This window comes from Varanus komodoensis, unplaced genomic scaffold (assembly GCF_004798865.1).
Source record: "Varanus komodoensis strain SLA01 unplaced genomic scaffold, ASM479886v1 scaffold52, whole genome shotgun sequence".
In the NCBI taxonomy this organism is placed as follows: domain Eukaryota; kingdom Metazoa; phylum Chordata; class Lepidosauria; order Squamata; family Varanidae; genus Varanus; species Varanus komodoensis.
In genome coordinates, this window is record NW_025336114.1 from 2,865,729 (window position 1) to 2,890,932 (window position 25,204).

At 40.4% G+C, this 25,204-nt stretch overlaps 1 protein-coding gene across 2 annotated transcripts in view; it reads right to left on the bottom strand.

The window, feature by feature from the left end:
• Window positions 1-51: 51 nt before the first annotated feature.
• The window catches only part of ACSS2 (acyl-CoA synthetase short chain family member 2), a 52,983-nt gene continuing 27,830 nt past the window's right edge, over window positions 52-25,204 (bottom strand). Inside the window, exons 7-19 of one of the 2 annotated variants that reach the window (XM_044447440.1) lie at window positions 22,804-22,918; window positions 18,747-18,785; window positions 12,744-12,881; window positions 11,553-11,723; window positions 10,689-10,822; window positions 9,951-10,083; window positions 9,128-9,184; window positions 8,154-8,234; window positions 6,250-6,358; window positions 5,336-5,404; window positions 3,599-3,775; window positions 2,779-2,853; window positions 52-2,159 (exon numbers count right to left, since the gene is read on the bottom strand). In XM_044447440.1, coding sequence (XP_044303375.1) covers window positions 2,032-2,159; window positions 2,779-2,853; window positions 3,599-3,775; window positions 5,336-5,404; window positions 6,250-6,358; window positions 8,154-8,234; window positions 9,128-9,184; window positions 9,951-10,083; window positions 10,689-10,822; window positions 11,553-11,723; window positions 12,744-12,881; window positions 18,747-18,785; window positions 22,804-22,918 — 1,426 coding nt within the window. In that variant the 3' untranslated portion in view covers window positions 52-2,031. The remainder of the gene's footprint in view (window positions 2,160-2,778; window positions 2,854-3,598; window positions 3,776-5,335; window positions 5,405-6,249; window positions 6,359-8,153; window positions 8,235-9,127; window positions 9,185-9,950; window positions 10,084-10,688; window positions 10,823-11,552; window positions 11,724-12,743; window positions 12,882-18,746; window positions 18,786-22,803; window positions 22,919-25,204) is intronic. The other variant, XM_044447441.1, reaches the window with a different exon arrangement.

Below are 25,204 nucleotides of genomic sequence, written 5' to 3' on the forward strand. Positions count from 1 at the left end.
GGTTATTGTTTCAAAACAAAATATACAAAGGGAACATACAAATCCACAAGCAACTGTTAACTTTTATAGGTTTATTTCTTTGATTTATTCCAATTAAAAACAAAATTATAGTCATTTCCCAAACCAAAATATGTCCGATCACAATTAAAAGGATTTATTTCTTATTAGCAGCACATGGGCAAGCCACTGGCCTAGCTCTAATGCTGTAGGACATTAGGGTAAATATATACCAATGTTACAGACCACACACAAGTGCACTTAGGATACTAACAGCAGGTGAGAACTGAGAGATGTATGACCATGAGACAAGGCCAGGGCATCCTTATTTGTCAGGGAGATAGTTTGAAGGACATTGCTTTTACACTGTTCCAATTTACAAACAGTTATGAGAAAAGGTATCTTGGGATAAAACACAGCATGGCCATCACAGTCAAATGTAATACCTTATTTAAAAAAATAGTAATGAAACTTAAATAAAGCCATTTCCAATACAAATAAAAAATCATAGAGAAAAGGCATTCCCAGGCCAGCAGCACAGAGGAACGTGCTGGAGTTAATACCTTGACAAAAGTTATTCAAACAAGAAGCCCGTCCCTGTTATTTACAACTATCAGGGAGTTACTCTGGGTTGCATATTCAACTATATTCAAAGGGTTTCCCACTGTTACAATAAGCACACCATGACAGAAGTCCTGGAAGAATCAACTTTTGCCAATGTTCAATAATGGCTTGAATAGGTTGTGAACTATGCATATATTCATCTGACTGTAAGACATCTCTCTCATCTAACTGGTACCCTATTAATTCTGTTACCTTTTCTCCTCTGTGAAAGCAACAGCTCTCTTGATTGCACATATGTCCATGCTCACAGGAAGAAAGCTGCATTAACTGCACTAACTATGTAACTGACGCAATTTCCACAACTGTAGTGAGAGTTTTCAGTCACCACAAACAGGTTGAAATCACTGGCAGTATTCATGCACCTACCTCCTTCATATGATCAGGGGCAACATATAGTCATGTGAAGAAGCAAGTAATAGAATTGCCCTACATCACTTTTTTTTTTTTTTTTTTTGGTATTACAACACCCGTTTCTCATCTATCAAAGCAAATTAAAGATCCCTCTCCCTACCCAGATCTTACTGGTAGCTACATTGCACCAGACAGCCGCAGCAAAATTTAAGAACCTCTGCCAGTGGAACATCCAGGCACTGAACACAATCCTTCATGACTACCATAATCTGAATTAGCATCTACATTCATCAAAGAATTCTCCTAATGCACTGGGAAAAGTCATCTGCATACATATACCAAGACATGCATGAAGAAAAGAAAGACACGGGGAATACCTTTACTCCCTTTTTTAGAGGAAAATTATCAACAACCACTTCAATAATGAATCCAATGGAGCTATCACTGTAAAAGATTTTTTATGCATTTTCATTGTTGACAGTTGTCTTAAATGTCCTATTTCCTATGACATTGCCAAACCAGGTTATTATGCAATATTTTACAAAAAAAATCCATGATGAATTCTGGATTGTGAAAAGACGTGTTCCAATAATTCTGCCTCAACATGAGGATTACTGCTCAGTCTGTTGGATCTCAAAACCTTTTGAAGGCTTCTGAACTACAGCTCAGGAGCATAGCAACTTTTCACATTAATATCTGCAGATTCTTAACTCTGCCCATTGCTTTACATGAAAAATTAAAAAAAACAACAGCAATGCATAACACAAACTCATGGAAATCATGAGATGGACATTCTGTACGAAATAAATGAGGCTGAAATTTCAGATATGCAGTATTGGTCTACAATAAAATGCACACAGTTCTCCAGAGGCACAGACATACAGCTCTACAACACAAGAGGACTGGATCTTGGAGCGCCAGTTTCTTCTCTTCATTTGCAGTATTTTATATTCAGTTCCGCATAAGTTGGTTTTCCATCTCAAGGAACACAGTCATTGTGAGGATGGGGGCATATTCTCACCAAGTTTCTGTACTATTGTTTTCTTCAGGATGCCTCTGCTACAGTATTGTCTCACACCTGTTGTTAAAAAGGTGGCTTATAATGGCTGGATCTGCCACCGTTGATGTATCTCCCAGATCTCGGTCATTTTTGGCAATCTTTCTTAATACTCGCCGCATAATTTTACCTGTAAAGATGGGATAGCATAACTACCATTATAGAAAAATCAGTCAAGAGTAGCATTTTGACAGTTATGTAGGATATTAGGATTTGAGCTGTTTAATAGTATTTACAATCGGAACTGGATTCACAAACAATATAATGGGATTCTAACTGAATTCATTAGTTTTCTCTGGCCTGACAATACCAGGATAAAATACTACAAATTTCACTAACTACTAATTCCTTGGAGTCAGGAGTTAAGCTTTAATTTAAAAAAAGATCACTAGTGAAGATAAATTGTATGCAAAGCAAGGTCTAGCTTGTCCTAGAGTAGTTGCATTGCCATGTGGTCTGCTTGGAATCCCTTCTGCCAATCAAAATTGTGCTAAGGAAGTTTTGACAACCCTGGAGCAGAAGCAGAATGATTTGCTTAGCTGCTGTTTTTCAGCAGGCACTCAGCTGGCCTAGGAACTACTGAACAATAGTGACAGCTTCACTAGCTTCCAAAATTTCCCAACTACCTGTTTCCAAAGCAACAAGTAGAGAGCAGAACATACAATTTCTAATAAGTTAAGACAGGAATTATTCATTGTATCAGGCGCTGTGTTTCTTGCATATCTACAACACAAAAATTAAAGTCATACCTGAACGGGTTTTAGGCAGTCCAGGAGCATTCTGAATATAATCTGGAGTTGCAATGGGCCCAATCTTTTCTCTTACTACAAATGAGAAAACAATTATTTCAGCTGTGATAAATCAGCGCAATTCATAGGGCAAGTTATACAAGGAAATAAAGCCATGATGAACAAGAAGAGTGATAAATCCTTGTCTCTGACTTGCTTGACCATATAGCTAAACTAGGGACTGATGTCTCACTAAGAGATGCTATTAAACATTAAGCAACCATTTCTAAAGCATGAAGATGTAAGCCGGGTCAGGCCTAGTTGAAATCTGGATGAGTGACTTACACATTGTGAACCACCCAGAAAGCTTCGGCTACAGGCCGTATAGAAATGTGGTGGTGGTGGTGGTGATCATGGCGGCAGCCAATGTAATGTTCATCACTGGCCCTGAAACTCTGCACCCCTCAATTAGAGAGTACAAGATGGATAGCCTAATAGAGTGTAAGGCAACTTCCCATATTCCACACATGGTTAACTATCTTGCTGCCAACAATATTCTTAGAAAACTTGTCACCTCATCCTTTTTCACAGACTCTTCTCAGCATAATGATTTCCTTAAATGTAGCTGTATTCATCTCTTGCAGCAAAATAAAGAAACATGAGGTACCTTAAAGACTACAGGCATATGCTTTTGTGAACCTTAGCCACTGCATCTGAAGAAGCCAATAGTGTCCTTGAAACCTTATGAACAATTTTTAAGGCGTCACAAAACTGTTTCTTTTCCTTTCAAAATGGCTCTGAACTTTTAGTCACACAACATGAGAAGGTTTGCCCCAGTCACCTTGTTTCTTCAGTTCATCCATCAAGTTCTTTGTGAAGTCATGACCTTCCTTCAAGGTCACAAAACAGTACAGGCACTCTCCCTTTACTGGGTGTGGATGGCTTACAACTGCTGCCTCTGAGATAGCCGAGTGCTCCACCAGAGCTGATTCAACCTCTGCTGTGCTCAGCAAGTGCCCTGCAAGCAGAAAAAAACACAGCTTTTCTTGAATTGGCCTTGATGTCAGTGCATCTTCATGTCTAAAGACATATTACACAAAAGGGGAGGAACCATCAAGTCAAGCCCCAGACTGGAAGCTGAAGCTCTAGGCAGTCACACCAACTTTCATAATACAGTGGTACCTCGGCTCATGAACACCACAGTTCACCACCAAATCAGATCACGAACAGAAATTTCCAAGAAAAATTGCCTCAGTTCGTGAACTCTGCATTAGGTGACAATCGCGATCATGCCCGTCTCCCCCTGCATGAGCACACCCACAACCGCACCTGTCTCCTCCCCAGCACTCCTGTGATCATGCCCTTCTCCCCCACAAAAAAAATTTGTTACTTTGTTTCAAATTTTTGTGATTAAAAAAATATTTACAGAACAGATTAACCTTATTTACATTGAACCTTATGGGAAATTTGACTTGGGTCATGACAAATTTGGGTCACGACCAGAGTCCTTTAACGGATTAAGTTTGTGAGCCAAGGTACCACTGTAGTAGCTGAAGCAAGTAAAGTTGTCATTCATTCTTCTAGTTCCAATTGTATGTTGTCGAACAAGTATCACTGCAAAATAAAAAGGAACCTCTTGCACTAACATCTTGAATTGATAATCAGCCTTTCCCAAACTCCAGATGTGGTGGACTCAGCTCACATCATCCCATCACTAACCATGTGGCTTGAGGATTATGGGACATATAGTCCAACAGATCTTGCAGTGATTGATGGAGGAAGGCTGCTGTAGATCGTGCAAACGTTCCATAAACGTTCCATAAAGAGAGTACAGCCAAGAAAGACTGTTCTGAGTGCAATTTATGGGACTTGAGAAGCTGTAACAGTATAAAAAGTATTCTTATATGCATGTAAAAGAAATCTACAGCTCTAGGTTTACAGGAGCTGAGCAGGTCTGTCATGGACAGGACATTTTAGAGGGAATTCATTCATAGGATTGCTGCAATATTAGATAAAATTTGACAGCATGTACAAACAACAAAAGAAGGTACTTTTGGGACATGTTTGATTTATCATAGCCACCCTGTAGTGAACATTTCTGCAGCAAGACCATCTGCAGCTAGGTAACAGACACTTGTGAAAGAAGCTAGCATTTTTACAAATTAAAAATGTCTACCTCTAAAATAGAGTCCATCACATATACAGAACAGGTCTTGGGAATACGAAGTCATTCTCTGAAACGTCTTACCTTGTCCCAAAACATTTTTCAGAGATTTGATAATCTGCTTGTTGCAATACTAGAGTTTGTATGTGTACTTAGGTATCCAGTAACCTTCCACTATCAAGACCAGTAGCTCAAAATGCTTGTTTTGGGCTTGATCATTCAGTAGCCCTAGAAAACCAAATGCTGCTATTGGATGTTTTTCCCATTTGTCCTACCTCATATTCCTGAGCGCAGCTTGAGACACTATTGAGGAGGAAATATTTCATCCAAAAACCAATGCTTGAAGACATTACAAATGCTGCTACATGATGGAAAGAATTTTACAGGCAAGTTACATAAAGATTTTGCTCTTACCAGAAACATTCAGCATATCATCAATTCTACCCGTGATCCAGTAATAACCATCCTTATCTCTCTTGCAGCCTAGAAAAACCAGCAAATCAGCCACTGTAAGTGAGCCATCTAGAAAGGCATTTGGAATTCTACCAAAAAAGCGGCAGAGGTGACACAGTAGTATCTGTCCTTTTGCATTAAGAATTAAAAAAGGAAAGCAAAGCAAGGGCAAAATTCTATACATGTTTAGACAGAAAGAAGTTTAGACTGGGACTTTTAAAGTCTAAACTTGCATAAGATTTTGCCCTAAAGTATTTTAAAAATAGTAATGCATTTTTTCAAACCTCAGATACAAGGATTTAAAATGGAAGCATGCAAAAATCAGTAGCTAATTTATAATACAACAGCCACTAGGGAACTTCTAACTGGAACTTCTGCAGAAGTGCTGCTCTCCAATTCTAAAAGTATATGGGAGAGCCCCAATGAAGGCAAATGAGTAGGGTGGGAAAGGGACAATGAATTAATTTAAAGGCCCTCCCCTTTATAATGCATGTTTCATGGCTGCCCTCCACTAACAAATTCCAGGCAGTGCTCAAATTACAGAGTGGTGGGGGCAGAAATGACCAGCCCACCCACCCTTTCTATGCTCTCTGGGCCAGAATTACAGTAAGTAAGAAGATGGGACTTGTAGTACAGATCCAAGTATAGATTCCAGGATTGTAAATTAAACCTTCACAAACCCTATATTGATCATGTTAGCCAGTATATATTAGAAAGAGAACCCAGATGTAAGAATCTGAAATAGCTGAAATCATGGCAAAGAAGCTGGTTAAGCTTCTTGTGAGTGCTATGCTTAAGCTCTTCCAAATTCAATAGGAATCAAGTTCTCTAAGATGCCAGTTTTCTCTGGCCCAGTACACTGTCCGAAGCCTTACCATCTCCTGTGACATAGTAACCAGGGAACTTTTTGAAGTAAGTGGTCTCAAACCGCTGGTGGTTTTTGTACACTGTGCGCATTATTCCCGGCCAAGGTTGCTTAAAAACCTGAAAGAGATCAAGGTTGCATTAAACGTGTGGGAAGGTGGAAAACATATATTGCCTTGACTACTTTTAATTACATAATATTGTAGTTTGTTTCCAAACTGTTGTTTAAACTAAAAATTAAACATGGCCACGAGAAGCGCCTGCATAACTCTGCTTCTTGACTTTTATCTGAGATACCAATGTTAGGTCAATATTGTGTGGTGTAGAGAGTAATGCTCTATGGCCAAGGAGAGAAAAATTCAAACCTTCACTCAGCTATGAAGCCTGAATGGCCATGCACTGTCTCTCAGCTTAATCTGTCTCACTGGATAGTTGCACAAATAAAATGAGCTGCAGCAGTGATTTTAGGTAGAAAAAATTCCTTTGCTATTTTTTTTCTTCAGGACCTCATCTCATTTTTAGAAATGCTTTGTTTTACAGAAATAATCAGTAACATAGTGAATGCACACAAAACAATACAGGATGGGCAATACCAGTCAAATCTAAAAAACAAAATTGTATTTAACTTCTTTTCAGATCACTATCTTTGAGAAGGGCATAAATGTATGTGCACAGCTATTCAGGCAGGCCAAAACTAGCAGGCTAATTGCCCTCAGTGCCTTCACTATTCTCCTTAAAATCTGAACAATGTAATGGAAGTGGTATGGTATGTATTATGTTGTCATGCCACAAAGTATTTACAATCCAATAAAAATACATTCTACGCCAAGCTTTGAATCCATATGCACATTTAATCCACAGTACGTATTTTACAAGAGAAATCATCATCAGGTATTTCAGTTCAAATGCATTCTGGCTACTCAGAAAAACTTAAATATTTATACAGCACACAAAAGTAGAATGCCATACATTTGGGGATTTACTAACCAGAAATAAAATCATAGGGGTGCAGATAAAATCAGTTTCAAAATGTCAGGAAATCTACATTATGGGGCTGTATAAGTCAATCTTAGCTCACTGCATTTGTACCCTAAGCCTTGAAAAAACACCCTCTGCAACGTAATCCTTAAATAATGAGACAGAATGGCATCATCTTTCATAAACGCAAGTGTGGCAATCAAACCCAGAAGTTGGAAAGCACCCAAGCAACCCTGTCCCCTTTCTCCCAGACTACCACCACCCTGTACAATTTCTTCTACAGCCAATGACTGTGTTCTGGGCAGTGGCCCATTGTGCAGATATGTTCTATAAACCTTTGCTCTCAATAAACTTGCTTGCAAGCTCCTCTGAAAATCCAGTCTGCTCAAATAATGCAAATCTTTGCCACTATTAGAAGAAAAATATCAACAAAAGCAGCAGGAAAAGGCTCAGATTTTGATCAGATAAACAGCATGGGGGGATTATTAACCAGTTCTGCTCTGTATTCATTTCCCAACTGAAATTCCACACCTCTATATTAGTCTCTACATTTGTTTGCTATTGGGGAGAAATATCTCTTTTCTTCCCAGCAGGAAGAATTCGTGTAGAGAGGCCATTTCAGGAAGGGTTAAACTTTTGTTCCTGCAGTATCACTGTCCAATCAAAACCAGGCCCTCCAATGGCTGCTCATAAGTTTTAAAAAAATGAAAGACAATCATGGATTTCTTGCATCACCATCCATTTTAGCTTTTAAACTGCAAACAAATTACAAAAGGCTTTTTATCTGCAGCGATAAAAGCCTCCGCAGCAGGAAGAGCAAGTTAAGGGACAGATCATCCATGCACAGACTTGTGCAAAAAAAGAATCCTTGAACATGAGACATGGAACTCTAGATATTGATTTGGCTGAACCAGCAATAAACTTTGCTTTTTCTTACCAGGTAACCTTCTGCTTCGCCTTCCAACTCCTCCCCAGATTCATCTAGCACTGCAGGGACCACTCCAAAGAAAGGAAATGTCTGCCAAGGAATATTCATAATAGGATTTTGAAAAACTGGGAAATGCAAACTAAACCCCAGAAAAGCAAGCATACGGCAGCTTGGAAAGGGACCTTGAGCCCAGAAGTCAAAGTGTCTTATGTAGTCTGTTGCTCAAGGAATTAACTTCAAATTTTTCTCTAGCTTTGATTTACACCCTGTCCCTGGGTTAAGAATTAGTTCTGTTCCTGAGATCATCTTTAAGTTGAATTTCTATTTAAGATGGATTGTGTATATAAAAAGTATAAAATACTTAAGGAACCTCTTCATAGACACTAAAACATCTTAAACACAATGCAACATTTTAGTATTGATAATAATACAGTAATAATAAGTAACTATAGGCATGGACAAGAGAGAGACAGTAACTGCTTCCCACTTGCTGCCTGCCACCTGCCACCCACAGGTGCCCACTGACCGCTCAAGGCGGGTTTTTCTTAACTTGGACATTCATAACTAGGGGGGGCTGGGTGTATGTCCAAAGTTTCCCATCAGCGTTCAATCTGGTTTGGATGATGGATAAGGGAAATTCTCTTCATTGTAGGGACGATCACCCCATATTGGAATGTCTAAGAAGAGAGATTCTACTTGCTCCTCTCTATATGTTATCGGACGTCAACACCCATTCTCCCTTACCATTGGTCATGCTAGTTGAGATTGGCAGGACAAGGAGCCTGACAACATCTGAAAGCCATAGGTTCCTCAACCCATCTTTCAGCATGCTTTAAAACCATAAAACAAGAAATCCTTGCATGTGCACCCATAAAACAAGCTGTTTTGCTGTTTGCATATGTATGGGAAGTGCTGTTCCAAAGTCAAGGATCAATCCCAGAATCACACATGAATTGGGAAGAAAAAGCAGAATCTATACTTACAGCTGAGCCTGGCTTCATTGGAATGGCAGAAGGGAGAGGAGTCAATACGTGGCCACCCTGCAGGAAAAACCCACATACAAAGGTCATGAATAGTGTTGCTCCCCTGAAATGGACCCACCTAGATAATTTCACAGCCTCAAATATACTCCCAAGGGGAAGAGAAGGTCATGAAGTAGAGACAGTAAATGCCTCACACAACACAAGGGGAAGAAGGATTGAGAATCAAAGAGAAAGAAATAGAAGGGAGCTGAAATGAATCCAAAGGTAACCCCACTGAGCATAAGGAAAATTCTAAAAACCAGTATTTAAGGTAATACTTTTATTAGGCCAACAGAAGATCACCAAAAATGGGCACACATTAAAATTCTTCAGATCTCTTTTTCAGAAAAGATGTTACAAAGCAGGTGAAGGTAAGTCAGGTAATAACTGACACAATGGTGAAGCACAAAGGACTCTGCAGGTTCGTAGCCCTATCCGAATGAGGCTCTGAGATCCTGTGATGGTTACAGATTGGACCTAGAGCTGCCTCTTGGATTTCTCAGAGCAAGAAATGTAAAAATGCTGGGTCCCTCACTTGAGAAATATAAAATCTAAGGTTCTGGAATACCTTTGCCAGCAGTACACTGGATAAGACAGAGGAGGAATAGCTGAGATCTCCAAGATTCTGACACCAGGGCCTCCCCCCACATCCATACTGAAGAGCACTGGCCAGGTACAGATTAAAGCTTAAAACTGGCTGCTTGAAGAGCAAGGAAACCCACTGCACAAATAAACATGTCCATCTTATTCATTCCCAAGGTACAACAAGTGGTAAAATACTTACAGTCTCTGTCTGCCAGAAGGTATCTACTATAGGGCATCGCTCTTCACCAACGACCCTGTAATACCATAGCCATGCTTCTGGGTTGATGGGCTCCCCAACTGTTCCTAGCACCTTGAGGGACTTCCTGCTGTGCCTGTCATAAGAACAAAGGTTTTAAAAAGGAAAATTACCCACAGGAAACAAGTCTGGTTTGAGGCCTTGTTCCAGAACTAGTCATTCAAAGAGGATGATGTAAATCCATGCAACAGACCACAGATCAATAAAGCCGGGAGCATCTAGGAGGTCCTGAAGGTGCAGGCAGAGGACTTTTCTAGTCCTGCTAGCAGAGAGGCTGGGAACTGAACTCAGAACCTTCTGCATTCAAAGCACATGCTCTTCTAGTAAGCTTCACTAAGACAGTGCACTAAGGTAGCTGCAGGTGTCAACAGCTGGCAATAGCAAGGACAGTAATTTGTAAGAGATTCAGACATGCATTTTCTAGCAGTCGCCAGGGCGCAAAGTAAACACTAAGTTCCAGTCAAGTTTTTATTCCCTCCCCTTTCCCGACTTTAGATCATAGACACCAAGTTAGAAATAAACATGTAATCAGAATGTAGGTGGTCCAAGGGAAGGACTGAGAGAGTTATTTTTGTCCTACAGTTCTGATCCAGCATTGGCACTTGGGGCTGTGCATTTCCAACAAACATTCTGGGAGTTTGTGAGAAAACACTTACCCCTTTCACCAAAAGCCATGCTTACCTCTTGACAGGTTCCTCTCCGTACTTCATGAGGAGGCGAACGGCAGTAGGTGCTGTGTAGAATTTGGTCACCTTGTACTTGTCAATGATGCTCCACATACGATCCACATCCGGGTAAATGGGGAGCCCTTCAAACTGAGCAGAAGCCACAGTGATTTGTATGACCTCCCCAGCTGCTTTCAGCACATGAGACAAAGTTTACAACCCTACACGGTTCCTGTAGCCTATATAACAGTGTTCTCACCAGCATTTACTCTTTATAGGATTATGGGGAGAAAGAAGAGCAAGGAGAGTGTGGGACTCCATCTTCTGTGTATCAGATCAAGGAGAGAATCACCGTTGTTCTGATCAGCACTGAATCTCAGAATAAAAGTCTGGCTTTGGGGACCACTCTTCTTTTTAGTCAACCAGACTGTTTAGCTGCTCTCTCAGTCATTACTAATAAGGATGTTGTGTTATAGACAAATGCAATCCATGTGTATCAAGACATTCTAACCTTGTAATTGCACATCTGTAAGGGCTTCCTCCTAGAATGCTCTCATACAACAGGGGTAGACAAACTTAGACATAAGGGCCAATCCCAGCAAACCTGACCCATTCTGGTTCCCCAGATGACACATCCTTCCCCCTGGATTTAATCCATCCTAAAAATCTGAAATGCCTCTTCCAAGACTCTGAAGCTAGAATATGCTAATATTTTCAGTGGTTTGCATCCCACCCCTTTTACTGTTGGTCCTGCTCAGCATCCATTTTGCCCTTGGCCACACCCACCACAGGAATGCAGCCCTTGGAAGTTTCTCTGAAATTGGATAGGGCCCACAAATTGTACCCCTACCATACAGACACACTTTATCACAGAACTTACTAAAATGCTGGTTGCCCCATTTGCCAAGGGTCCATATGTGAGATAGGAATGGCCTGTTATCCATCCAATGTCAGCTGTGCACCAGTAAATGTCCTCAGGATGGTAATCAAACACATATTTAAAGGTAGCAGCAGTAAAAATCATATATCCACCTATTGTATGAACAACACCCTAAAATACAGAGCATAAGATATCTACATGAGCCAGTATTTAAAACTAGTGGGAGCATATACCAAGAGTATTTATTAATCCATCCATTAAATTAATACCACCCCCTTTTTCTACAATGGAACTCAATTGACTCCATCTGCTTCCCAGGTGGTTTCTCCAAACATTGACCAGACCCAGCCTTGCTTAGTTTGAGCCTCATGTGCCTTCAGAAAACACTGTGGGAACATTACTCTTCCCAAGCACCACAACTCTGCCCAAATATATTAATAAGAATTCAGAATAAGGACAAGAAATATTGATCAAATTGCAGTATGATCTGTATGATCATGTTTTATAGGGACACACCGCCATGAAGTTATATTTCTCTGTAATGTAACTGTATCGCTACCATTTTGTAGAGATAGAAGCACCTACCCCACAATCCTAACAGCTCTTGAAAAAAATATGTTCTCTTTTTCTCTCTCATTTTCTCATTCTCTCTCTCTCTGTCACACACATACACACGCACGCGCGCGCTCACTCTTCTAGTACATTACTGCATTTTAGGTTTTCTTTTTTTGTTTTGTGAACAACCCAGAGTGTTTTGGGTGCTGGGCCATACAGAAATGCAATAAAAATATAAAAATAGTTCAATTAAAATACAGATATTAAACATATAATTAAATTGATTATATAATTCAGTATGATTTTTGTGTTGGTTTAGACATACTTTCAAGATGGTAGATGATAACACAACACACCTTGCTAGCAGACACACATTGCAAGCCTTTCCAAGCTTGCTTAGAAATGAGTCTCAGAATGTTCAGTGATGCTGCACCCTAGCGAATGCATTCAGGATCACAGCCCAGCAAAGACAGACAAGGGCAGCATCCTTACTCATTCAGCAATTCTGCTTCCATATTTCCAGAAAAGCAAATCAAGCAAAAATGCTGACAACATAGCAGAGTGGTAAAAGAGTGCCATTTGACAATAAGCAACAATTCTGATATTTTGGTATTGCCCTAGAATAAAACAACATACCTTGGGTTTCCCTGTTGACCCACTGGTATAGAGAATAAACAATTCATCTTCTGCATCACACCAGACAGGCTCACACTCTTTGCTAGCATTTTTCATAACGTCATGCCACCAAAGGTCAACTTCTGAATTCCAAGGAATCTAAAGCAAACCGTACAGACAGAGAAGCATAGCACTTAAAGAAAGAAAGAATGGGAACAGAAGGGAAGAACAACCTGCTTAGAGCTCCTGCAGAGTACTTGAAGTCATAGTTGCAGAACCTGTAGCATATTTACCTTTTGAGGTTAAGCTCCGCTTCATTATTTCTGCTTATTTTTTAAAATTCCTCCTTATTGTCTACTGAAGCATTAACATAGAGTAACACCTAGTGGCATCTGCTCAAACCTGCAGAAATCCCCTAACTCACAGCTGTGGTGCTATTAATTGAAATATCCCAATGGTTCTTCTATGGCAGTACTATTCTTATTCTTAAAAGAAATTATGTATACATATAAAAAATGAAAGTTGCTGTATCAGTCGGAGAGATGCATAAGCAACATAGATAAGGGGAAAACAAATGTGTTACCACAACTATTTATATATAAAGAATAGACAAGTTTCTACAACCTGTGTGTCTACCTTCAGAACAACCCAGAGAACTACAGATTTTACAAATGTGGAACTAAGGCTGAGATCAAACTGGTCAAGGATCAGAAAAGGGCCCAAAACAACAACAGTAGTAGTAGTAGAAGTATTCTCCTCTTATGTACAGTCCTATGGATAAGCAGCTATCTTCATCAGGTCAGCACACCTGGTTTCAGTAAATGTAAAAGTGTAAACATTTAAGACTAGTACTAAAAAAATGATATGGCCATACCTGCATTCATATAGTATTGTTTTCATACTTTTGTCTGGTTTGTTTTCAATTTTTTCACATATTTTAAAAGTATTATTTACTGTTTGTCTCCCCAACCCCTGAATCTATAACTACATCTTCATCGGAACACTTAGAGTCAGATGTAATCATACTTTAAACGGGCCCATTGAAATCTACAGGCCAAGTTGGCCCTGATTAACCTAAGCTCTTTTGATTTTAATGGGTCTACTACAAGCATGACTAAAGAGCCAATCCAATGTTCAATATACAAATATTTATTTAAAGTGATAAAATAGCAACGGATCATGATTCAGTGCATTTCTAAAAGATGGTATCAGTATTTTAAAAACAAGCTCTTCAAGCTAGCTTTACCAAGATCAGCATTACTCTCATCATTTTATTTTGATTTTTTCAGTTCATGCAGCTGTGGCCATGTAGGCCACAGAGAAGATAAGAAAGTTCCGGCATGTCATCTAAGAAACCCCTGAAAAATCAGATCGTTCTGAAACATGCCAATGAGTTTTTTTTTAACTCTTCAGCAGTGTGCACTTGTAAACAATCAGATATTACAATTAAATTATGTAATTACTTTCCTCCACCCAAAATATTTATTTATTGTTTAGAATATTTTTATCCTATCCTATACAACCCAATTGTCTCAGGACAGCTTTCAATATAATATAAACAAAGCAATAAATATAAACAATCAATGACTATAATAACAAGATATTTCCTGTATAATAACATACTGAACAACACAATGAATGCTATACTTGTGCTGTATTTTCTTCAATTCTTTAGATTTTCTTTCGTACTTTTATTTTGCTGACTACATTGGAGCCAATTGTGGTAAGATACCAGGATGACATTCTTAAAATAAATAAAACTAACAGCCATACAATAAACCAATAATATCCTGTATTGTAGACAGAAGGTATGCTGAGGGTCATGATATGGCTACAACTCAGAGCAGCCTTCCCCAGTCTGGTGCTTGCTATATGATTGGACTACAACTCTCATCATTCCCATTCACATGGGCAATTGCCAGATCAATGAGAATAAGGGGAAGCTGCAGTCTGACCCATCTGATAGACACAAAATTGGAGGAGGCTGCCTTTGAGAGTTCATGGAAAAGACAAAATTCAAACAAATTTGTTGGTCACTGTCTGAAAAAGTGCACCACAACAGTGCTCTTAAACGCCCAGCTTCCAAGCACACCAAGAATTGCCAGCTTCTAATTTTACAGAAGGAACTTAAACCAGCAAAACAAGGCAGCAGGTAGCAAGTCCACTGGCAATTTTGCAACTCCTGCCACTCTCATGCAAATGCATGCATTTTTTAAAAAATGTATCATTAGCACATGTAAATTACGCATTTGAGTTACGCTTTCTTTGCAGCACTTTGTGATCAAGTAAATTGCCCCATCTTTCATTAGGCCCTCAAGAGAATTTTGTGGCTATATAGTTCAGGCAACCCAGTGTCCACCAGAAGTTCTTGGACCGACTCCTACAACCACTGAGTCTTAGCTGGGAGTGATGGCAGTTGAAGGGCAAGGCATCTGGGGAGTACCTATTCCTGGTGTATAACCCTTGCAAAGTCAGCATCAGCAGAGGCTCCCCTATCATAGCTAGTCAGGGACAGAAACTTTGTTATCCAAATGAATGCATGAAGACAACAAATATTATTCCATGTAGGGTAATATGCACATTAGATTCTAGTCCTAAACCCATTACTCTGAACAATAGGCCATTTATTCCAATGGCAATGAATTCCAAATGAAGATTCATTCCAAAGATGCAAGGAAAAGAGACCTGTAAAGCCTAAGCAAAAAGCATATCACAAGAGGCACTTCTGCAGTCTCTGTGTTGAACTGAAATTCAGGAGATCCAAATTTCAATCCCCACTAGGCCATGAAGCTCACTGGGTGGCATTGGGCCACTCCCAGACATATATAACATATGCGACACACTTTCTCTCACGGATACATTTGATTTGGCCATAACACAATTGTATCTAAGTGTTAATTTAAATAATACAAGCCAGTACCTTAATTTGAAGTTGGCTTCTTTGAACAAACCAAGTTTAATTTTAAAAGCAACACAGCAAAACAAGCAATCATGTTAAAATGAAACAAATACAGAGCTATATACTCAGTTCTCATTGGATTTAAGGAATCATCTTTGAACATTCTGAACTGAGAAAACACAAAACTTGGATCATTCCAAAGGGCTGGCATGGAAAGTTTGTACAAGGAGCAGCAGTACTTGTGCTACCAGGAACAGGATATCCTCATGCAAGTCTCTGTGGGACTTTCCACCCCCTTTGTGCAGCTCTAACATTCTGTGTCCCAAGAGCTTATAACACATTGCAAAGGAGGCACAAAACTGCCTCTGAGAAGCCAGCAAATTACCTAAATCACGCATTTTTAAATATGTATCTTAACAACTGTGAATTACAACATCCTGTCCTAACAAATATTCCTCCTCTTGAAGTAGTTATAAAAAGTGAGTATTCAGAACTGCCATAGCACCAGAGTAATGCACAATGTTTACTGGCATCTGTAAACAAATACACTCGCTCTCTTTTCTAAACTGGCTTTTCAGTGCACTGCTATGATACACAAGTAGAAAGACTACCCTCAGAAAGGGGCACAAAAAATGCAACATAATTGCAGCCTGACTTGTTCTTCTGTGTAGAGTTGGGGCAGCTGCCCTGAAACATTCACAGGTGATAGGATGTCCAGCAGATGCACAGTGCTTAGGGAGCAGAGACACTGGATGGAGGCAGCAGCATGGAGCTGGCAAGCAGAATCTTAGACTGGCAACAGGAAACTGGATTTTCATACCCAGAATTAACCACTGAAGCGAAGCAGGGTACAACTAGTAGCTGCCACTGCTTGTATCTTTTTTGCTTTTTATTTAAAGTACTTCTGGGCCACCTTTCAAGGTAGAAACCTTCCCAATAGTAAAATCTGCATAATAAAATGGGTGCAGTAATAAAAGCAGCAAACATTCTAAAAGAAAAACAACACCACATACCAGCAGAGGTCTACAACCCAGTCCAATAAAATATCAGCAGAGGAAGGCTAGAACAAACAAGGAACTTTTCAGGCTTCCCTAAATCTGTATGAATTATATAGTAGCAGGAATGATTATACACGGGGTGGAGGAGCTGCACCAGGCACTGCCTCAACTTGGAGACTAGACTGCCTAGAATCAATGAGCATTCCTGCCTTCTCCTCTCAAAGCCTGCATCCAAGCGCTTGCTGAGTGACTGCTGCCTGAAAACAGCCTTCTATGGCTTTGGTCAGTGCCTTTGTGAACTTCTCAGCAATCCAGACCTTGCTGACTGCTCCCTGGCTTCCCAACTCACTGGAACTAAGCTACTTCTTGTACAGATGATCTCTCGCACGGCTCTTTCAGGCAGCGACCAGTTCCCAGTGATCCATACAACTGGGCTTTGGTTTTCAACCCATCACTAGAGGACACTTTCCACAATCTCCCAGAGATTGCAAGTGTAGCATTCTCTGATGCACTTGAAGTGGTCAGTGCTTTACTAAGGCATGGCATCATTTCTGTTGCTGTAGTACTGGGTTGCATTGCTGGACCAGGACCACTGCCTGAGAACCTGCAGTGCTAAACGCATGATTGTATTTGTCTTCAGACATTTATCACACTGTGGTATCCCATTGCCTGCAGTATTCCTAGGGGACTACATTTCTCCTCTCCTTGAGGAAGGTAACTGGCTTGTCATAAAAACCTTCTTAAATCTGTCTGTTGTGAGTGGTTACCTCCTTTATGTTTTTTTTTTCCAATCTACTTTTTCACTTCATGCAACAGAAGTTCTGATGTAGCCTTATTTGCCATCTTTTTAAGACAGTCATTTGAAGACTACCCCATTGAAGAACCATGACTTCACTCCCTCTGGGTGAACCTGTTCCCCAACAATTCAATCTGAGCTCCTTTTCTATGTCAGTCCACTGGTCATCCCTGAGATCCCTGGGAGGAAGCAGTAGAGCTGTCAGATACAATCAGTGGAGCTGTAACAAAGTTGCTCTGTCCAAGTTTGTAGTACATCAAACGAACAACAGAGTAGGAAATCACTGAGAAAACCACAAGAAGGATAGCCAGATTTATGTAACATAGACAAACACACTTCATTCCAACTGTATGAGCACCAAAATATGTTTGGAGACTGGAAGAGTGAGTTGAAAAAAAACAAGCAAGTGTTGAGACCTTGGAGATTTGCCAGCCAGTACAAACATGAACTGGCTGGCAAAAGCCAGGAAGAGAATATGCTTAGAAACTCATCACTCTCTCACCGAGTTCCAGTGCAGGGATCAGACTATGATTTGGCCATGATGAACAGGCTCATGCACTCCCTATTAATCCTTCCTCCCTTTAGAGTGGGGAGGAAGGGGGAGGCAAGCACACAACTTATTAATGACGGTAAACAAGCAACTGTCTCCTATCTCGCATTTCCCATCATTGCTGTTTTCAATCCACAATCGTGGCTTGCCAGTTTGGACATGAGGCCAAAGGACAGGTTAGCTTTGAAAGCCATGATTAGCCACAACAGTTGATGCAAATCATATGCTCTAGACCAGGGGTGGGCACACTGGCCATATCCTGTACCTATTAACATCTTCCTTTTTGGAGGGGGGCTCAAACTGGGGGTGATTTAACAATTCAAATATCTGTATGAGTCCACGTATCTAAAATATACAGTCCACAGTGTGACAGATGGTGAGTGCCCCGCCCTGCCCTGCCCTGCCCTGCCCTGCCCTAGACTATGGGGCAGTAGTATTTCATAAGGCTATTACCACTGAAAGGGGTGAAAACACACTTTACCAAAAAAAAAAAAAAAAATCCTAATTGCACTTTATGTTAAAACAAGAAACTCTAAAAAGGGTTAAGGCTACAACAGAGTCACTGTCCCTTCCCAAAAACCCCAGGCCAGTGGCATGTAGTACCTTTCCACCCCTTGGGACAGTGATGTCTACGGCTAACATGCAAGTGCTGGAAATGGAGTTAGGAGGCCACACATTGCCGTGCAGTGAGTGAAAGAGCAGATGCAGAGAGGAGGAGTGCTGGAAAGAGTAAACAGAGCAAAGGAGTACTAAAAGAAAGCTTCTGCTACACAGTAAATACCTTGGGATGGACTTTCTTTGAGCTTTCGGTCTTTTTTTCCTGTCAAAAAGCCACAAAGAGGATACAAGATTTGAGAAATGGAAAAGTTGAACTGGGTTCTTCCCATACATTTTAGAATGCCTTGCTGGCAAATAAGAGGGATTTGCAGCTATGAGGGCCTAAATGGGGTGGTTGAAAAAGGGCTTCTTCTAGGACACAGAAGAGGAACTGTAAAAGGTATCAAATCAATGCCTTACTATTCTTCTCAGCTGGATCCATTCCAGAGCTTTCCTTCTTGCATACTGAAGCCAGGGACACCTGCATGTGTGAAGGCATGGGTCTGGACTATGACTCCACAGACTGTGCTCTTGTGTGAAGAAATTACCCAGTCAGTCAGTTTGAATAGAGATTCTTGTACAAGATTCAAAAGCACAGGAAACAAAGAATCAAAGGACCAAGAAAAAGCTTTCATAGAGATGCTAATACCCAAGAGCCATGATCACAATAGGCACTGCTTATGCATATTGCAGGTTTTGTAAGAAACCCCCAATTGTAAGAAAAATTCCATAAACCGAATCAATTATGACAGATGTAAGAGACTTACCCTCATACACTTTCCATCAAAGAGCAATAGAATTTTGCACTTTTTCCTTAAAGTTATACCACAGTCTAAAATAGCAAATCTATATGCTGCTACACCTTTACTGTGCCTTCTGGCATATCCCTCTTTGCTGCTATTCTGTGGATGCTGTCTGAATCCAGGTAACACAGACAGATGCACACACACACAATGCCTGGTAAGCTTCATGTTTTAAAGGGTCGAGATAAGGTGGTGCAGGATCTATTGGTGGATCTCTGGTTGATCTGAAGTAGACCCACAAGTATTTCTGGCTCTCAATTGATTAACAGCAGCAACAAAGCACTGTTAATCTCTTCCCCCTCAATTTTCTAAATTAGATGGCTGAAACAAAGAAAGCTCAGGGTAAACCAGGAGAGGATATGTGGGCACTGAGCTAAGTGCTGGAATGAAAAATAAATCCCTGGACCAAGCATATGCTTAAAAGCATCACATTCCCTAATACTAAATTTTTCCATCTCCCACTGTTTCCCACCTGACTTGGGTTGGTTAAAAGTAAGTAGGTCCTGCCATGCTGACATTTTCCTACCACATCCTAGAGGAATGGAGGACTAAAAGTAAGAATATAAGCCTAAATTACTCTGCTTACCAACCCTGATGTCAAGCAGGCCACAAAATCTAATTGTGTAATAACAGGAGCACAGCACCTAATGAGAAGGTTGAAACCATCTGCTTCCCATTCACATCTTTCGTCCTTCATTGTGTCTTGTTAGCAAGAGTCTTGATGTCACAATGCACATGATGGGTATAGAATGGCAGAGGCGCATCTCTTAACTACAATAAGATACCTGGGTAAGCAAGGTTCACATATGTGCATGTGTGTACACACACACTATTGACATGCTCAGGCTAAGCATGGTGACGCATCATTATAAAGGATCACTTCCTAGTTTAAACTTAGAATATATTCTTTCCTCTGTGACCCCCAAGAAATGAGTGCCATCTGAAACTGTCTAAATCAATTATTGGAAGTGATACTAAAAGGCAGAACAAAACCACCATGTTTCCTTATATATCTATCTCCTATCCGCAAACTGCATGTCACAAAAAAGCTAAATAGATTGTCCATCACCAACCTTCATTCAGAAGAAAACTGAATTGTTTTAAGTGTCACTTTAAAGTCCAAGCAAGATTTTAAATTCCAAACTCTATGTGGGGGAAGGGTGGGGGTGAGAAGGGAAAAATATCAACATCCAAAAACAGAATTCAAAGACAGCTGGTTATATACCAAAAATAGTTTTACCCAGTCTGCCCTGCAGACACATTGCACGAAGGACACTGATAATGTCAACAATGACACAGTTGCATCTATGATGCCCTTTATAAGTTGCAGAAGTCACATGGGAGCTGATCTTCTATGGCTCCATGTCATGGTACTGCTGCATTTAGAAACATGGAACCAGGTGGGCACAGTCAACTGCATGAATCCACCTCAACCAGTTATCAGTCTTGATCTAAGCTGGTCAGTAACTGCGTAGGAAAGCTCTTGATTGCTGAAAACTTCCCTTTAACTGTTACAACAGCAAAGTGGGATGAAGCCATGGAAAAGCGGCTCCTATACTGCTCCTCATTAATCTATGAAGGGCACCTATACAAGGCAAAGATCGTATAAGTTTTAAGTTTGACTGGTATCAAAGACTTGTTCATAATAAATTGGTAAAGCTGTGCCTAGATAAAGCCTTCCCATGTTTTGAGCTACAATTCCCATTAGCCAGAATGGTCAATGGCCAAAGATTATGGGAGCTGTAGTTTAAAACATCTGAATGATACTACACGGAGAAAGATAGACTGTCCCATTTCAACCTTCAGATGAGGGCCCCCATGATGGAATGCTCCTTCCATTCCTACATAAAGAAAAGCAGCATATTGGGGGGGGGGGGGGACTAAGCTAGAGCTCTGCTCTGTGGCATCTACACCCTGGGAATTGTTTTTGTATTGAGAGACATTCAGTCATACAACACTAGGATTGAGATTTGTTATTGAGCAGTAGAACTGAGATGTATTGCTTCAGTAAGAACTAGGCCAAAGTCAACAAAAACCCTCACTTAGTTTCTCGTCCAACCAACCATTGTGCACACTGGCCATTAAAAGACAGACAGATGGACAGACAGAAAGACATACAAACAGATATGGAATACTCTGTAGATAACAGTCACTTGTCTTTAACATGACTGTGGTTATTTAGCTAAATAGGAGATGTCTCCAACACAGAAGCTCGGCTCTAGAGTACTCTGAACTCATGGAAACCTTCCAGGAAGTGCATATTCCCTTTATTGCTCCTCCAACTGTGATAAGGTAAACTAAGTAGCACTGGGTATTAATGAAACTGCAAAGAATTGACATGGGCAGTGGACAGATAAACCAATTAGTTTATAGGCAATGACGACATGCTTAAATGATAAATGGGATTGGTCAAGAAACATGCCTCCAAACTCAGAATGAGAATTATTACAGTGCTAATGGATTTACAACCTTAGGACTTTCTGTATGATAATTCAAGAGTAAAGAGGGAAGTTTCACAGCTGTGCTCAAAGTAGCCACCAATTGTGCAACAGCAGGCAATCTATACAAATGTAAAGGTGAATGGGGGGGGGTGAATAGGCCGCCTTTCTGGAGTGTATCTTCTACTTGCATGCTTCTTATTTTTGTTTTAATAGGAGAAATGAGTCTTGGTGTTTGAAAGAAAAAGCATCTTGCAAACAGAAAGCAACGTCTATAAAACAATACAGCTTGCAAGCATCGACATATTCTAGCAATTTCCTGCTCCCTGGTCTTATACCTCCATTTCATCACACAAGGGTTTTGACTAGTTTTCTGCTGCTGCTCCCAGGAAGAAGACTGCACATCCCAAGTTTTAAGAAAAAATGTAAAAATGTCTTGCTTTCAGACCTAATTAGTATACATCAAGTAACTTAGAGAACAACACCACAGATGCTAACTTCTAGATGTGTATCTGTTGTGAAAGAAACTTAATTTTACTACCAAGATAAGTGAGGCTCAGACATCTTCAAAAAACACACTTTAAATAAGAAACTTCTGAAACAGCAGGAAACCGATATAAGGTGATGGGAGAGGATAAATAATAGCTTTGCTCAAGCCTGCCACTTTTCTGGTGTCTGTTAAAGGACAACACGACTCCCGTCAAGAGTGCTAGCATAGGCACTTTCCAGCTGATGGTAGTGACTGTTACATAACAATATTCCACATTAAATACTCTACTGCAAAGGAAGGGTTTCCTGGGAGAGATGTGTGGTTTCCTTCCAGTAATACTTTTTTCCCCTGTTTGCCCAGTACTATAAAGGCACAACCTTGACAGGCAACAAAATCTGATTTCCCTGCAATGGAAGAGTTAGAAATGTGTGATCATCCTTCTCATTTCCTCTTTAAAAGAACAGCTCAAATTCTAAAAAGATCCTCCCTATATTTACCGAGGTAACTCACCTGCACACTCTGGCAGAGTCTCTTCAGAGGTGGAGACTTGCTGCTTGGTCCATCTACCACCAATTCTTCCCTTCCTAAATGCTTGACCACTATGCACTTTTGCAGAGGGCTATCCCTACAATGTAAGGAAAGGCAAAGTCACAAATCTGGAACCACTTCAAGGGAAACCACAAATAAAATGTCCAGAGACTTTGGTTCAATAAACTTCAGCCTCTGAGAATGATAACCAAGTATGAGGTAGACTTAATAAACTGTTTCCAAAAAGTTATATGGCTCTACCCTAAATCTGGTTTCATTAAGCAGACACTGAAGAATGCACTAGTGCACTCAAGTAAAGTGAAGAATCACTGCATACTCAGGTGTGTTTATCCCTCTGTTAGGTTCAATGCCCCCAAAATTTCATGTGCACATTCACTTTCTCCATTCACTTTGCACTGCTATTGCAAGACCATCAGATATTTCACCAGGCAATAAGATCAAAACTCATACCCACTAAGAGCCACTGTGGCATAGTGGTTAGGATATTGAACTGCGACTCATGAGATCCAGGTTCTAATCCCCACTCAGCCACTCAGCCATGAAGCTCACTTGGCAACTGGGCCAGTCATGGACTTTCAGCCTAAGCTTGGTTGTTGTGAGGATAAAACAGAAATAAGGAGAATCCTGTAAGCTAGCTCGGGTTTCTTGCAAGGGGAACAAAGGCAAAGTATAAACTTCTTATCACCATCACCATCATCACTGATAGACTGACTCCATAAAAGAAAGCACAGCCTTGCATTTAGAACAAGTAAGCAGGCATGGCATTCATTCATGTGGTCACCATAAGCTGGAGACAACTTAAAAGCATATTACAACACCAACATCCACACACCCAACTATTCAATTTCTGGTTGTCTTACTGAAAAAGCTCTTGCTAAATCCACTTGAAGGAATAATGGCTTAACTAAGTGGAAGAATATGAAAGTACCTATATATTGGAGGGCAACAGGCAATGTATCATGCTTGCTTGCTTGCTTGCTTGCTTATTTATTAGCTTTTATACTGCCCAGTTATACTATCAAAGCTCTCTGGGTTGCTCACAACTATTTAAACAATTAAAAACATGAACAGAATGCAGTATAGTTAAAACAATATAGAAGTAAAAAGCAGAGTGAAACCTGGCCCCAAACCATTTACAAGGGCTTTGAATATGATACCAGCTCTTTGAATCAGACCCAAACATGGAATGGCAACCAGTGCAGAATGTACTAGCCTAATATGATCACAGCCAGGCCTCGTTTACAATCTTGTTGCCCTGTTTTGGACCAGTTGAAGTTTCTGGTCCATTTTCTAAGACAGCCACACAGATCACACACTACATTAATCCAAATGAGAGTTTACCAGAGTATGGATAACTGTAGCTAGAGTATTGCTGTCCAGATAAGGACATAGTTGGAATATTAGACTAAGCTGATAAAAACTGTTCCCTTCCTCTAGCGATGGGGCTGGATGCAGAATTACCTCCAAACTACAACACTGGTCCTTTTAGGAAGACTGCAACCCCCTCCAAAACTGGCTGAGTATCACTCATCCAAGCAGATGAGCCATCTACTAACAGTACCACCTCCTTGTCTGGATAGAGGCTCCATTTATTGACCCTCCTCCTGACCATTACTGCACCCAAACACTGATTCATAACAGCTACTGTCTCACCTGAATTTGATGCAAAGGAGAGACAGAGCTGAGTATAACCTGCATATTGATAACACCTCCATCCACACTCCCAAATTACCACCTCTGGTTGTTTCGTGTAGATGTTTAACAATATGAAGGATAAAACTGAGCCCTGTAGAACACCATGACATAACTGCCAAGGCACACAGCAATAATCCTCCAGCACTACCTTCTGGAATTGACCACCCAAGTAGAAGCAGAACCACTGCAAAATGAGACAATCTTGAAGCAGATTATTACATCAGTGTGAAAAATGAGCTATTCCAAAATTGCAGTATTGGTCAAGCTCCTTCCTTGGCAATCCATCAAAAGTAAGTCATGCATTTTTTACAGAGAGGGATCTGGTATATTATTATTTACAATGCAGGAAGTCAACCTACAGCTAGAGTTCCAGAGATGGCCCAGATAAAGAGGTATGTGGCATATCTGGTCAGGAACAAGTGGGCAAGACTGTGACACAATCAGGCCTCAGCTCCTGCCTACTTCTGTAGCACTGTGCTGCTGCTTCTTGTTGAGATAGAAGAAGATGCTGCAACTGAAATATTAAAGGCCCAAAAGAGCAAGGGCAGCTATTGACAAGGACTATGGTACATGTGCCCAAAAGACTGGCCTCTGCTAATCTAGGAAGAATGATTTCTGAAAATTACATCATAGTGGAAGACATCAGCGACACCATGCATGAAAGAAG